Source organism: Grammomys surdaster, unplaced genomic scaffold, assembly GCF_004785775.1.
Source record: "Grammomys surdaster isolate TR1022 unplaced genomic scaffold, NIH_TR_1.0 125953, whole genome shotgun sequence".
NCBI classification, from domain to species: Eukaryota; Metazoa; Chordata; class Mammalia; order Rodentia; family Muridae; genus Grammomys; species Grammomys surdaster.
The window spans coordinates 4857573-4873197 of NW_021620773.1; the positions used below are offsets into that span (position 1 = coordinate 4857573).

Consider the following 15625-nt stretch of genomic DNA (forward strand, 5'->3'; position numbering starts at 1 on the left):
GAGGTTAGGGTATTCCTTGTCATGGTCTGCCACAGTCCACTCAATACCCGCATGGGATGACCAGTCACGGGGAACAGGTCAGCGAATCAATGTGGCATAACCAGCATGTGCCTTTTGATGCCTCTCAGGAGGCCTGGCTCGACAACATGTCACATCTGTGCACAGAAATGAGACCACCTTTGGGGTGATTTGAGCCAGTGAGGGACACTGACCCAGTTTTGATGGCAGGAGATTCCCACATGGGAGAGGCCTGGCTAGGGAGAGAACCATCCCTGCCCAGAGGCCTACCTGTGCCTGTGCCATTGCTGGTCTGGCTCTGTCCCTTTGTCGGCTGCTGAGGCTGTGCTGGCTGCTCCTCGGACCTTAAACGGGACAAAGGCAAAGTTTATGAGTGCAAAGGCCTGCAACCCCACATGGAAGCGAACTCCGGCATGTGGGATCTGCCGGCTCCTGAAGCCCTGAAGGCTGGAGAGCTGCTGAGGACAGAGCCCAGCAAGCACCAAGGTGCTTTCCCCCATGGGCATACGGTCTATTTTTCAATAGGCAAGTGGAGTCTCATAAGCAAGAGTCTCTCACCATTCCTATTAATTTTAACACAATTGCCTGTTTCATCCTTAAGCTCAGGGAAAAAACTAGCTTACTAATGAGAATACCACACATCTCTTTATCCAACACCACACTAGGCCAAAGCTGGATGATATCCCAATATGGTTATGCTGGGTTCCACAAGGCCATGCCAGTCATCTCCCTGGCTCCCTGCCCCCAGCTCAGCTCATAGCTTTTACTGGGTGTAACAGCCTCCTCAGGCTCTGCCTTCAACTGGGGTCTTGCCTTTTTACCCTGTTAGATTCTTGCTGTTACACACTTAACTGCACACCCTGAGGGAGTTATATACCCCAGCAGCAGCCTGGGTCACATCCCTTGGGTGGCAACTCCATCCTGTTTCTCTAGCCAGCTATGCCCACCTCTGGAGTATCAGGACACCTTGACACCTTGTCAGCCTGCACTGGGTTGAGCCATGGGCACACAGTAGCTGTCCCTGCAGCTTTAGGGTACAGTGTGAGCATGCATCTGAGGGGTATGTGGGCTATAAGCATTGTAGGTTTTGAGTGTTAACTTGACACAAGCTAGACTCATCAGAGAAAAAGAAGTCTCAGTTGAGGAAGTGCCTCCATGAGATCCAGCTGCATTAGTGATCAGTTGGGTAGGGCCCAGCCCATTGTGGGTGGTGCCATCCCTGGGCTGGGGGTCCTGGGTTCTATAAAAAAACAGGCTGAGCAAGCCAGGGGAAGCAAGCCAGTAAGTAACATCCCTCCATGGCCTCTGCATCAGCTCCTGTTTCCTGACCTGCTTGAGTTCCAGTCCTGACTTCCTTTAGTGATGAACAGCAACGTGGAGGTGTAAGCTGAATAAACCCTTTCCTCCCCAACTTGCTTTTTGGACATGGTGTTTTGTCGCAGAAACCCTAAGACACATGTACATGTGTTGTGTGGTATATGGAAGTGTCCACTGCATGTATTTGAAGTGTCCCTACACGGCCCTTCTCTCTCCACAGTTCACTAACACGATCAGGAACTAGGAAGTCTTCCCCCGACCCCGGGAAATGTCATTCACTTTAACCCCTCCACTTTCAGGCTTCCAGAAGGCTCCTGAACTCTTCCCTGTCCTTAGAATAAAGCAGAGGAAGAGGCCCCTTGTTTCTCCTGAGACCTTCATTTTCTACTCCCTGGGTCACAACCCGGATGTTCCTTTCCTTCCACATCCTAGTTGGACCAAGGCTATATCAATGCCAGCTCTGAGTTCTTCAAGCTCCAGAGCTGTGAGCTAAATAAACCTCTTTTCTTCGTAAGTACTAGCTTCAGGGATATCATTACAGTAGTAAGAAAGATGAATGTGGGGTTCACCTGGCCTTCAGCACCTCCTGCATTTTCTGTTCCAGTTCGATCCGGCGCTGCCGCTCCCGATCCAGCTCCTGCCGCAGCATCTCTGAGTTGGTCTCTTCTCGAAGCTTCCGGAGCTCCTCCTCTGTGGAGAGGAGATCCAGGTGATCAGCACTCACGCCCACTGTCCCCTCTGACAACACTGGCCAACTTGAGAACAGCAGATAGGTTCCTTCCTGATAAGTAAGGAGTCAGAGCACGTGAACTTTCTCAAGTTTGCTGAGTGCTCAGTTGACAGCGCAGTCTGGTCCCTGCCTGCTATCTATGAGGGTGTCGGCAGCTCCTCCGAGCCCTCCTCTGGGGTGTATGCTGGGGGAGAGGGCTCTTCACTGGGGCTCCTCTTACACAGTGGAGACAAGATGGGACAAAGCATGGGTGAAGGTTTACCTGCGCGCAATAACAGTGCAAAACCCCTTTAGCCAAATCACCACCACACTGGACACCCTGGGGCACACACCGCCGTCCAATTGAGTCTACAGGACTGGGACAGAAAGGCTAACGGCTCCAGGAGGTGCCAACAGCAGCAGAGAGGTGAGCCAGCTCTCAGGCCACCTCAATGCAGGAGAGCCTGGGGGTAGTAAGAGGTCTGGGAACGGGGTGCGGTACCTCCGGAAAGACCCATTTACAGTGGGTGAGCCCTCCAAGGCTCTCAGGTAGCCTAGATACACTATCTGAAACCCTGCCTCGCTCTGCCTGGGCCCTACCCTCATTGCCACAAGAACGCTGTTCAGATCAGAGTTGAGCCCTGGATGAAACTAAGGAGCCGGACTGCAGATGGCTGGTGGAGGGGCGTCAGGCAGAAAACCTGGCAGCTTGGAGGGTAGAGGGAGCCAGGAGCTGACTGAGGAGGGCAGTGGCCTAAAACTGTAGATGTCAAAGCGTAAGGTCAAAGTCATTTAAGATTGCCTTTTGTTCTGAGATAACTCACACATGTTGCAGCCCCATGACAACACGTGTGTCCCCTTCTACCTTTTCCATACTGATATGAGAAGAGGGGATCCTAGTTAGCACCCCTTTATCTTCCTTCTTGCATCACGCAGCGTAACGCAGCCAGAGTTCGGATGGTAAAGAGCCACCGCCCTCAACACATTGGTTTTTTTGTGCTTAGTTCCCCCATGGTCCCAACAGATGGCCAAGGCTGAGCCAGGAGGGAGTCTTGAGTGACAACCCTCTGCCCTGCCCTGACCAGTCTTGAACCCAGCAGGAAGATAGACAGGAACAGAAACAGCGCTCTTGGGGCAATGAGGGTAGGGCCCAGGCAGAGAGAGGCAGAGTGGCAAACAGTGTGGGCTGGGGGTCAGAAGAGAAGTGAAGCATCTAGGCTACCTGAGAGCCTTGGAGGGCTCGCCCACTGTAAATGGGAACGAGCAAATGTGGATGGAAGTAGGAGATTATGCCAGCAAGACCATTTGGGGATGTCATCCCAGGTAGTCAGATAGAGCAGTAAGGCTTGCAGCCCAGGATCCAGGCCCCGCTGCTAACTAGCACAGTGGCGGGCTTTGGTGTGGGAGAGCCCCACGGACAGAGTTTCTCACAGAGCTGCCAGGTTGACAGTCTACCTCAAGCTGAGCGCTAAGACCCAGCTCTGCCCGCTCACAATGGCAATGACCAACCCAGCTCCGCAGGGAATCTCCTCAGGGTCCTTCCACCTAGGTCACAGGTAGCTATGTCACCTCACAGAGCTGCAGCCTGCCCTGGGCTCTCAGTACCTAGAGCTGTCCGTGAAGAAGGTTCACAGCAAGGAAGATATCAGAAAGGGTCAGGGCAGCTCAAACCTCAGGATGTGCCCAGTCCCCAGCTATTTCCAGAGCCACAGGAAACATCGCATAAGGATAGCTCCCTAAACAGTGTGCCATGGACTCTGCCAATGCTGACAAGGGGACAACCAGGACATGATGTTCCTATCACCACAGAGGACAGGAATGTCTCACGTGGAGTTTAGTCTTCCTGGGATGATGTGGAGGTCACTTCTAAGGAGCATCCTGGGAAAGCACGGTTGGTGCCCACACTTAGCCCTACCTGGCCTCCAAAGACTCAGGCAGGTACAAAGCCATGATAACCCAGGGCCAAGGTCAGGGCATGTCTGTGTGTCCTGAGCTTGGTTTCCTGGATAGCAGTACCCTTAGATGTGATCTAAGGACTGTTTATGCAGAAGTCCACCACAGTTGTAGCCTGTGGCTACTGGTTCAGTTATTGGGTCAATATTGGTTTCAATCACACAGAGCACACAGTTCTGGGGTTGGTGAGCTGAGCCTTGGGGAGGGAAATCTCTGCAGGAAAAGACAAGCTTTGCCCTGTGCTGTTCCGAGACAAAGGAACTAGACAACATTATTTTCTACAGCCTCTGAGCAGGACCATGTGGCTAGATTCCCAGGAAGAGGCAGCTGCTCCACACTGATGGGCGAGGTGAGGTCACTATAGCCTGGAACCTTTCTGGATTGAATGGGAACTTTTCAGGGTGACTCAGTGGCTTCCTTTCCTATCTTAGTCACCTCACCAAACATGGGGACATAGAATCAAACATGGGCATATGCCAGGCCCTAGACATCAAGCATACTGAGATTCCTGGGGACACTGACCAAGAGGAATCAAAGTGCTAAGTGTCTTGCCCATGACAACCGTTGGCCACACCCCTCCTGTAAGAAAGTCCAAGCAGAGGCAGAAGAGGGTCCTGGACTTTTGGGGTCCTCAGCCCATGAGCCCTAGAGACCACAGGGTATCCCACCGATCCTATTACTAATCCTGGCTGTGAGGTAAAGGCTGCCCCTATTCCCCCAGTGCTGCCTGGCACAGCTGTGGGCACCAAGCTATACACAGCTTCTCTGGTAGACACTCCCTGAGTTCCTATGTCTTAGCCTGTCAAAGTTCCTGGGACACCAACTGGGGAGGATGTGCTGCGCAAAGCAGATGTATGGGTAGGGCCTGGAGAGCAGCCTTGAGCAAATGAATGGACCCATTGGCTAAGCCTAAATGCTAGCCCTAGCCTAGCCTGGACCCCTAGTGGGCAGAACCTTGTCTATTATGTTGGGGAAGACTGTGTTGCCCTAGGCCTTTCCCCCATGGGATGGATGAAAGCTAAGACACCCGGTGCTCTTAACAACAGAGTGACTGTATGATCACTTGAGACAGACAGGCCAGAAGCCTCCCTCCTCAGGACCCAAGTGTCAGCCACCTGGCCCATCCTACAGCCTGGGATAGGTATAGTAGAAGAGCTATCAGGGTTCAGTGAATGAGCAGGCGGATGGATCAACCACCTGACATCCTCCACTAAGATGACCAGTGAGCTTTCTCCCAAAGGGACCCACCTACCTTGCTCAGCCACGTACTCAGGACAGTTAATCAGGCCTGCACGTAAGGCCATCTCAAGAACCAGATGTGAAAATACATCATTTTATTAAGTGAGTGAGGATACTAGAGAGATGGCTCGGAAGTTAAGAGCGTTTACTGCTCTTGTAAAGGCTCTAGGTTCTTTTCCCAGCATCTATCTCGGATAGCTCACAACAACCCATAACTCCAGTTTCAGGAGATACGATGCCCTCTGTCCTCTGTGGACACCTGCACTCATGTGATGCACATAAACTCACATGAGCACACAAGTACTGTCTTGGTTAGGGTTTCTGTTGCTGAGATGAAACACTATGATGAAAAGCAAGTTGGGGAGGAAAGGGTTTATTTGGCTTACACTTCTGCATCACTGTTCATCATCAAAGGCAGTCAGGACAGAAACTCAGACAGGGCAGAAACCTGGAGGCAGGAGCTGATGCAGAGGCTATGGAGGAGTGCTGCTTACTGGCCTGCTCCCCATGGCTTGCTCAGCCTGGTTTCTTATAGAGCCCAGGGATGGCACCACCATAATGGACTGGGCCTGCCAGTACCAAACTAATTATGAAAATGCCCTACGGCTGCATCGTATGGAGGCATTTTCTCAACCGAGGTTCCCTCCTCTCAGATGACTTTAGCTTGCATCAGGCTGACATAAAACTATCCAGCACAAGTACATATAAAAATGATACGTGAATCTTCAAAAAATTAAAAATAAAAGAACCAGGTGTATGAGCAGACTCAGCCTGGAGGGTCTCTATGTTCCATCTTCTGTCTCTATACTGACAATGCTGACACCACAGATAAACAGAGCTAAGAAAACTTACACTGTTGGTATTGCTGGAGGGAGACTGAGGGAGGAAGCCTGAGGCTGGGGGTCAGATACTTTCCTGCCTGATCACCTGACCCCCACCCCCACCACCCCACGGCCTCTTGGATCCCAGCCCATGTGAAGAGCAAAAGCGATTCTTCTCTATCTTTACGGTGTAAGCTGCTCAGCCAGGAACAGGAAATTGGGCTTTCCTTAATTGGCCTCCCGTGAATGTCTGTGTCTTCCTGGTGTCGCTATATCAGAAAGCTCATCACCATGTTCCATTCGCGGCAGATGATTAGCTAGCAGCGGGGCTGTAGCAATGCTGATGCAGATGTGGGCACAGAGATCCCTACCCAAGATGAGCAGGGTGCAGACAACGTTCTTTCCCTTCTCTCTGGTGTGGAAGGGCTTGTGTGCAGCCCCCTTGGAGGAGTGTAAGTCTCCTCGCGGTACAAATAATGCTAGCCCCTCCCAGGACTCCAAGGGGCCGGAAGCTCATCCCTGCAATAGTACAACTGCTTCTTCAATGGTGTGCCTCTGCAGCCCAGCTCTCGACATTACCTGCCCTCCCCAGCCATTAGGGGCTCAGCTGCAGGGGCAGGTCCACTGCAGCCCTTGCCAATTTAGTGAGTCAGCCTGTCTATTCCCAGCAGAGCCCCAGAGGCTCTGCACCTTTTCCTGGTGGCAGGCGGAGAGAGCTGAGTGTGTAAAAACCAGTGGGATTTCTGAGCCTTTCTTTCCGTGGACTCTTTCTCCCTCGGCTAATGGCTCCCTGCAAGGCCCTCTCTCTGGAACTGAAATGATGAGCCCCGGTGTCTGTCTCGGTAATGTGGGCCAGCTTCCATCCCACGGTGACACATTTAGGTCAGATGCAGTGCAGTGCCTGGTCCTGTCGTTTCACGGAACAATAGCAATACAAACCCCAGTCATCAGTTTCTCCTGCTCCTCCCTTAGAGGAAGAGCAGGAGGGAAAAGCTGACTGCCTGCCAAGCAAAAAGTGCTGAGCTGGACGCCTGTAAGGCCATCCTTGTCCAGCCTCCTCATGGAATGGAGTCACGAGGCCCATGGAAGCCCCCTTCCATCCCCAGTGTCTCTGTCCTGAGATCTGACTGTGGCCCGTTAGCAGTCCCAGCTTTCTGCCCTAGAACTTTGGATCCCCCATACTGTAAACCTGTCACTGCTATGACTTGGGGGGAGGGTCACCTCAGTCTCTAATATAACCCCCACTGATCACAGAGGCTGGTGATGCTGGACCGACCCATGACAGACCATGGGGTCTCCCATGGGGTGGAGGGTAGGATGATGGAGCACCTTGAATATCTACAAGTTAGCTTCTTGTGGCAGCTAATATCACAGCCTGACTTAGTACAATAGTCACTATCTGTGATGGTTTGTGTATGCTTGGCCCAGGAAGTGGCACTATCAGAAGGTGTGGCCCTGTTGGAGCAGGTGTGTCACTGTGGGAGTGAGCTGTAAGAACCTCATCCTAGCTTCCTGGAAGCCAGTATTCTGCTAGCAGCCTTCAGATGAAGATGTAGAACTCTCAGCTCCTCCTGCACCATGCCTGCCTGGATGCTGCTATGTTCCCACCATGATGATAATGGACTGAACCTCTGAACCTGTAAGCCAGCACCAATTAAATGTTGTCCTTATAAGAGTTGTCTTGGTCATGGTGTCTGTTCACAGCAATAAAACCCTAACTAAGACACCATATCACAGTTTTAAAAGGTTCGGAGATCAAACAGGTGTTTTGGGTTTGATCCAATAGAGGTGTCCATGGGCCTGTTTTATTTGGAGGCTGGTGGGAAGATTAGGTATCCTGCATCCTTTCCAGCATCCAGAGGACCGTGCTCTGCTTAGCTGGTGACTCCCAAGGGGCACTGACTTCATGCTGACTCATCTGCATCCCTCCCAACTCCATCCGACCCACCAGCCCCCTTGGGATTGCTCGGGAAGCAGAAAGAAGCTTTGCACCCATAGATAATCTTAGATCTCTCACCTCAGGCTGACAACTCTGTCACATCTGCCAAGGAATGGTCACACGCACGCATAGGTTCCAAGGATTAAGGGGTAAACACTCTTGGGGAAATAGAGATTCTACCTACCATGTTCTCCCCTGAGATAACAGCAGACAGGGCAAAGGAGCCCCCAATAGACAGAGGCCCACAGAGGACTTTCCAGCCTCACGGCCCCCTGAGCATCACAAAACAAGAAGCCCTCTTCTAGTGGGCATACTGGCCTTCCTGAGTACAGGAACCCCCCACCCCAGCTGGAAGGGTCCCCCTCCCACCTCACTCTCTTGTCATCTCCAATTATGTCCCCCAACACAGAAGCAGGACTCACCAGCACCCCACCAAGGCAGCCCAGGCAATGAATGCTTACATAGACTTTCTCAAAACCCAATAGTTTTGAGAAAGGGACCAGTGACCAGCACATCGCCAGAGGCAATAGATGTGCCGTCCTATAATACACTCACATAACCCTGAGATGCACGGCAGAAGGACACCTGCTCTCCTGTGCCCTCAGTCTGAGGACAGAGATAGATACAAGCTCAGAGCCCTGTTTCCACATGAGGCTCTTACAGGCTCAGTCAAGTGAGGAAGCCATTCGGGGCCTGTGTCTAAGTCACAAATGAGGATTTAGGCAAAAGCCATTGCCTACCACATTAGGCCACAGAGTCAATGCTACAGGAGCCATGAGACTGTGTATCACATGCCACTGATGGTGTGGCATAGCTCCTAGACCAGGGTTTAGCTTTTGTACATGGCCTGATGCTGGCCATACCCGACTCCAGGCACTCAGCTGGCCTGGTTACACAGCAGGGATGGCCATGGAACCTGCAGAAGGCCAGAGGAGTGGGAATGCCCACTGAAGATGAGTCTAAGTCCCCAGCGTATACCTCAAAAGAAGAGTTCGATATCACAATTTAGAAGTTCCGTTCTAGGCATCTGCTCACACAACAACCATGCTGTCACCATGTTATTCTTTTCAGCAGACCAGCAAACCAACTACCAGGAAGACAAGCAAGATGACTCAGGTGCACAGTACCAGAGGGAACCAAGACAGTCCCTGAGGGACAAGGTCTACCCCATCCCTACCTGCATAGGAACTGTTGAGGCAGCAAAATGAATGTGGAGGAGAGAGAAAGCCAGGGGGCTATTTCTGTGTCTAGGTATACCCATCTACATGGGTCTAAAAGTACCAGGTCACCTATGATAGTGGCCTTTGGGGACCCTAAGAAGGAAGAGATTCTGATCCTTATACCCAACCCTATTTGGAGACTGCCAGATATCTTCAAAGCAAAGGGGGAGCCCCTGAAGCCAGAGGGACCTGGTACAGCAAAGGATTCCTCACAGAACACGCATGACAGAAGCTATGGGAGACGAACACAGCTGGACCACCTGTTCTCCCATCTGCTCCAGACTTTAGCTTCTCCTGGTTCTGGAAGGTGAAGGGCAAGTGGTTCGTGGACCCTCGAACCCAAGAAAACCATTCTGCCCTTCTCAGTATGCTGATTCAAGGGGACACGGAGGAGATCTTTCAGCCCACAGGCCTGGCCTGCCCAGGCTGCGCAGGCTCCATGGCTCCCGGCCCACAGGGAAGGAAAACAACTTCAAAGCTATTTTTAAATTTGCAAAAGCAGATCTCTCAAGCAGGAATCCCTTTGGCACAAGATGCAACAGGCCTAGCCAGAGGGGGCGAAAATCAAATGATAAGCTTTAAATAAAATTTCTCTCCACCCTACTGGAGCATATATACATGGAAGCCACCCAGAGGGGAAAAGAAAGCTGTCCCCGACCAGGCTGGGCTGCATACAACTGGGCACCTGAACAGCTTTTTCCCAGCCCAGTGTCCCTTCCTGTTATCCTTAAGGACCTTTCTAAAACACAATGCCTTGCCCTCCCCAATGGACGAGGTACGATTCGCCTCCTGAGTTCAGGGCATCCTTCACCTTCAGCCCCAGAGAAGTGGCCCTGTGTGATTGTGAGATGCTCCTTTTCTCAGGCCACTCCGCTTGGAGGGTGCCTTGCCCTCCATGTCTCCCACAGCCTGTCCCCCCGCCTCCTAGCGCTTGCTTATCGCCGTGTTATTCATTGCTCTGCACAGAGGTGGCATTTACAGCGTGATGAACTGTCAACACCAAGCTGAATGTTCCTTCATAATCAGGTAGCGTGCGGCCAAGTTCTGGACGTTTAGCATTCTAACAGGACAGGCTGCTGATTGGGCTTGGCATTCTCGGTTTAGGAAGTCAGTTATGGGACTAGGTTGGTGTCCTGAGATTTCTGTGCAAATAAATAAATAGGAAGGAAGGAAGGAAGGAAGGAAGGAAAGAAAGAAAGAAAAAAAATGAGATTCCAGTCAGAACTACTCCCCAGAATGGCTGCCTTTCCAAACTCAACATGGCCCTTCAGTATGAGATGGGGAGTTGGGGTGGCAAGCTGCTGCCTCCAATGCTCAAGGGCTAGACTCTGAGGTCCTGGCTAGCCCTGGCTAGCCCTGGGCTGAGAGATGTGGTTATTCAAAAGTCTCTGCCCTCTGGTCTGGAAGGAGAAGGGCAAGTGCTAGAGAGATGGCTCCATGGCTAAGAACACTGGCTGTTCTTCCAGAGGACCCAGGTTCAAGTCCCAACAAACTCATGGTGGCTCACAGTTGCCTGTAACTCCAGTTTCAGGGATCCAGTGCCCTTTTCAGGCCTCCATGGGTTCCAGGCACACACGTGGTGCATGAATGTATTATACATGTAGGCAAAAAGCCATACACACGATTTTTCTTAGGAGTCTGCTCTATCCACTCCATATCTTCTGGACATGTCCCTCCAACCATGCACCAGCAGCCAGACTTCCTCAAAACATCAAACTCATCGCTAAATACCTGGTACCTGCTTAATATGGGCAGGAGGGCAGGCACGAACACCCTACCACCAGCAAGGTGAGATGAGCCCCAGAGATTCATATTCAATGCACATGCTAGGGAGTAAAGATTGGTAAGAGGAGACACTGTGCCTGGGACCACAAACACCAGATATTAAACAAAGGAGGCTACGGCTGGAGAATGTCTTTGGGTGTGCAGAAAGGCACGCCTGGGTGCGGGGTAGCACTCCGACCATCTATCCATTCATCCCATTAGCTATGTGCTCAACTCTGGCTTGTATAGCCAGCGATCTGCTGAGTCATTCATCCATCCACCCAGATGTGTACTGAGTGCCCTGCAGCTGCCAGGCTCTGAGACCATACAGATGAGGCAGCAGCTGGCTTCTCTCCCTCCCATAAAATCCAGCTGGTGGATGCCAATATAGACAGGTGATTTGCTGGCCCCACAGGGCTGTACAACACACTCCACACGCCACTGGACAGTGTCTCTGCTACATGAGACTTCCCACAGGGGACTACTGGGAGCTGCGGAGGATAGCTGGCCGCTGGCCCAAGTGCCTTCTCTCCCCGCTACCAACACAGGATCTCCACCATGCCGCCCAGAAGTAGGGATGGGATGATATCTTCTCATGGTCCTGGGAGCTGGTGCTGTGGGGCAGGTTATGAGTCCACATGGAAGTCACAGAGCTGGATGGTGGCTCCTGATTGGAACACTCCCATGACAATCAATTGTCACTGCCCAAGGCATCCTGCCAGGACAGCAATAATGGAGCCATCAGCCATCAGCATGACGCAGCAGGTGAACACATCAACCTATGACTTCACCATCTCACCCCAATACTGCAGGAGGCCTGGCCTGGGAGCAGTTCCAGAGCCAGCACCAGGGTATGAGTTTTTCCCTCTGAAGTATAAGCTACAGGCAGGCCAGGGGTTTGGTAAACGGGCTCAGCTTCTGTGTTCAAAGAACTTACATCCTGGGTAATGACAAGTCTTAGGGACAAATATCTCATAAGAGTATATTTTACTGGGCAACAGAAATGATGTAGAAAAGCAAAGCTTTGGGGATCCTTCCCCACGCTGGTACTGGGTACAGATCCAAGGGTCTCATACATGCTAGAAAAGCACTCCGTCACTAATCCACGTGCTCCCCCAGACACAGAAATATGAAACTTTGGGCCTAATGGGCCAGAGCTATAATTTTGGAGGGGGAATTTCATCTTTTTCCTGGAAAACTTCCCATAGGATCTGTGTCTAGCTTATCTTAGTCTTCGGTCCTAATTTGGTCTCTGACCCCTTCATCCCATCGGCTTCACACTAAGGACAGAAGCAGACCCTGCCAGGCTCTGTCTCTGGGGCTTATCTTTGCACTTAATTTATAGGAAGAGGCAGAGTTAGGAGGCCAGGCCCCCCAGCAAGATATCTGCAGGCCTAGGTCTGGAGGAGTGGGCCCAGGCACATTTGTCAACAACACACCTAGCTCTGTCTCTAGCTGGTCTCTTGACTGCCTCAACTCTTCAGAACCCTGGAGGCACTCTGGCGGCTCCTGGCGGCTCCTGGCCTCCTGCTTTCCACAGACTGATAGTGAGGCCGTCTTGCTCATCTCTGATCACTTAGAATCAACCACCTCAGCCTAACCCGTGTTACAAGGTCCTGTTTCTTTCTGAATCTGTACATCCAGAGGTAAGCCCTTCCTGCCTTCTTCCAGAAGTCTTCCCACAGAGCGAGGGTCAGACATTCTAGCCCCCCCCCCACGTGTTTAGGATGAAGGGGACTTCTTGGAGTGTCAGGGGTTTGGAGCAAAGGCTTCCTCCCTCTGAGTCACATGCTTCAGGAATTACTGCTATCCCCTGGCTGCCTCCACTGGGAATCCACTTATACCACTGCACAGGTGTCAGGAGCTGGAGACAACAGACTGACCAGGGAGGTGCCAGCGGAAGTTACACTGGGGAAGTGTCACCTCAGAAGGGTCCTCAATCCATACAAAGCTCTATAGCCCAACCCAGTAACCATCAACCAGGAAACTCCTCAGAGGCCTGAAGCACCTTCCCCTCCAAAATCCAACTGCATGCCAAGCTGCTTTGGGGTAGAGGGTGTGTACATGCCCTACAATGCTGGTGATCTCACTTTTCAGAGCCTGTATGCAGCAAGCAATCAATAAACACAACACTCAGTTATAGGCCTTGGAATTGAATGTGTTCAGATCCCGCGAGCAATAATCCAGTGAAATGTACCTCAGACGTGCTGGACACGGGCACCATTCACTCACTTACAGTCTTTAACAAGCTTAGGCCCCTGCCTTTGGCTGGAACTAAGGCACATTTCAGCTGCACCGTCTTCATTCCGTGTCACTTTCTCCTAGGAACATCGGTACCCTTCAATATTTAATCACTGAAGAAACCTATTTTGCACTCGGGGCTATCTCCCTCTTCCGTGAAGAATGACAGGCTCTTGTCAAAGAGAAAGGACAGCTGAGAGAGTTGAATGGAAGCTGAGCACTAATCATTTAGGTGCCTATGGATGGAGACAAGGTCCAAAACAGTTCATGCAGAGCTGTTAGGGAAAAAAGGAAGTAAGAGCTGGAAGCCTAGGTCTCTAGGCCAGCCTGCAGCTCTCCCCTCACAGTATTTCCCCTGCCGACCAGGAGGAACAGGAACCACCAGGCCAGCACGTGTTGTATAGGCTTAGTGACAGCCAGAACTTATTTGTGTGTCTCAAGACTCTAAGACTGTATTACCCTGGAGACTGTGAGGGATGCCATGTTGGGTGGAGGCACAGACTCCTCTGTGCAAACTCCACCTCTACCAGGCTTTTCTGCAGTTTCTTCCAGTCACTCAGCACCTACTACACTGGAGACATCAAGCCTCGGGTATAAAAATAGGTCCCACCCAACCGTCAAGGTGCAGAGGACTGGGAAGGGCTGCCTATAACTAACAGTCAGCACAGAAGGCTGGAGATGGTATAATCGGTCACCAACAGGCAACTGGTAGATTAGGCCACACCCAGACTGGGGACACAGACAGAAAACAGAACAGGGAGGATCTCTGGTACCATCCTAGAGTGACTGCCACAACAGAACCCAAGTGTGCATAGAGCGAGTGTGCTAGCCCTTATCTAGAGGGGAAGGTACAACCAAACACAAAATCAATAGCAAGGATTATTAAGTTAGAAGAAAACTGAGCCTCCAGGGGAGACTCGAGTTCCCTGCCTATCACTTGATAGTGCAGCCAGATAAGCCAATCGGTATTATCTTTTTAAAAATCTGCTTTTAGAAAGGGTCTCACTGTATTGCCCAGGCTGGTGTTGAATTCCAGGGTTCAGGTGACGTCCTGGCTTAGCCTCCCTTGAGCTGAAACCATAGGCTTATGCTACTGTAAACAATTTTTCTTGATTGGGTGCTTTGTTCTTCCTCCAGTACTGTGGAAGGGACCCGGGCCCTCTCTTGAGTATGCCTGGTGGGCCTTCTGCCACTGAGCTACACCCCCAGTGCAATAAATTTAGATAACTACAAGAATTGAATTTGACAAGGAATTCTTAGCATCATGCAGAATGAGGTGAGGTGATATCCTATACCTTGTGACCGGCACTGAGGACACCTCATCACGTCTGTGACATTCAGGGCAAAAGCCACATGAGCCGAGTCTCTGTAAAGCAACAGAGACCATCTAAACCCGAGCCCATTCTATAAGCAACCTACCCGCGTGCCTCGAAAAACACCTGCTCCAGGAAACAAGCTGACGAAAGGTGACCAAAGAGGTGACATGTGATCAGAACTTCCTTTTGCTAAAAATGACACGAGACAACGGTAAGGCCGCAGTAAGGTCTCATACCAGATGATGGCATAGCAATATTACTTCACAGTTTTGATAGCTGCGCACTGCACGCTGAGGCTAGATAAGAGAATAGCCTTGCTTTTAGGACGCATGGCAAGAGTACTCGGAACTCAGAAGCACCGTGTCTGAAACGGACCATCAGTCGGCTCAGGGAAAATAAACCATATAAATAGATGGACAGATGGATGAATGGATGGACGGGTAGGTGGATGAGAGATGGAGGGGTGGGTGGACAGGTGGGCTGGTGGGCAAGAGACGGATGTGGTGGATGGATGTGTGAGTGGGTGAGATGCATAGATACATGGGGGGGATTGATGGGAAAGTAGGATGTGGACAGATGTGGAAATGGATGGATGGAAGATGGGTGGATGTGTGGGTGGATGGCTACATAGACGAGAGGGAGATGGGAGACAGATAACGGGGGATGCGCACGTGTATATGTAAAGCTAGATGGTGGGAGGCGGGCTGGACGGATAAAACCCCACGGACCCACGAGTGTGGCAACATTGTTACACTTTGAGGAGTAACTCCAGGAGAAGCATGCAGACATTCTCAGTGCTATTTTTGTAACTTTCTTCTGGGTTTGAAATAAAGTCAAAATAGACTCCAGCCAAACAAAGGCAATCTCTGTAAACATCAAGGGTGAGAGAAATGACTGAAGCCGGTCCTGCACTCCTCAATGGCAAGGCCAGGAGGCAGAGACAGGAACCAACTGTGCAGGTGGCATTTCAATGAAGAAACTGACGCTTCCGTTGTGAGATGCTCCCTCGCTTCCGTTGTGAGATGCTCCCTCGGGACAGAAGGGGCAAAAGCCACAGACTGGGCTCAGTGGTCCCCAGGCTGGTGGTG

The 15625-nt window shown here is 51.4% G+C and overlaps 1 protein-coding gene across 4 annotated transcripts in view; it reads right to left on the reverse strand.

Annotated features, from left to right (window-relative positions):
• Gramd4 (GRAM domain containing 4) overlaps positions 1-15625 on the reverse strand; it is a 74470-nt gene that overhangs the window by 15004 nt on the left and 43841 nt on the right. For all 4 annotated transcript variants that reach the window (XM_028753740.1, XM_028753741.1, XM_028753742.1 and 1 more), the window contains exons 4-5: positions 1905-2025; positions 289-362 (exon numbers count right to left, since the gene is read on the reverse strand). In XM_028753740.1, coding sequence (XP_028609573.1) covers positions 289-362; positions 1905-2025 — 195 coding nt within the window. The remainder of the gene's footprint in view (positions 1-288; positions 363-1904; positions 2026-15625) is intronic.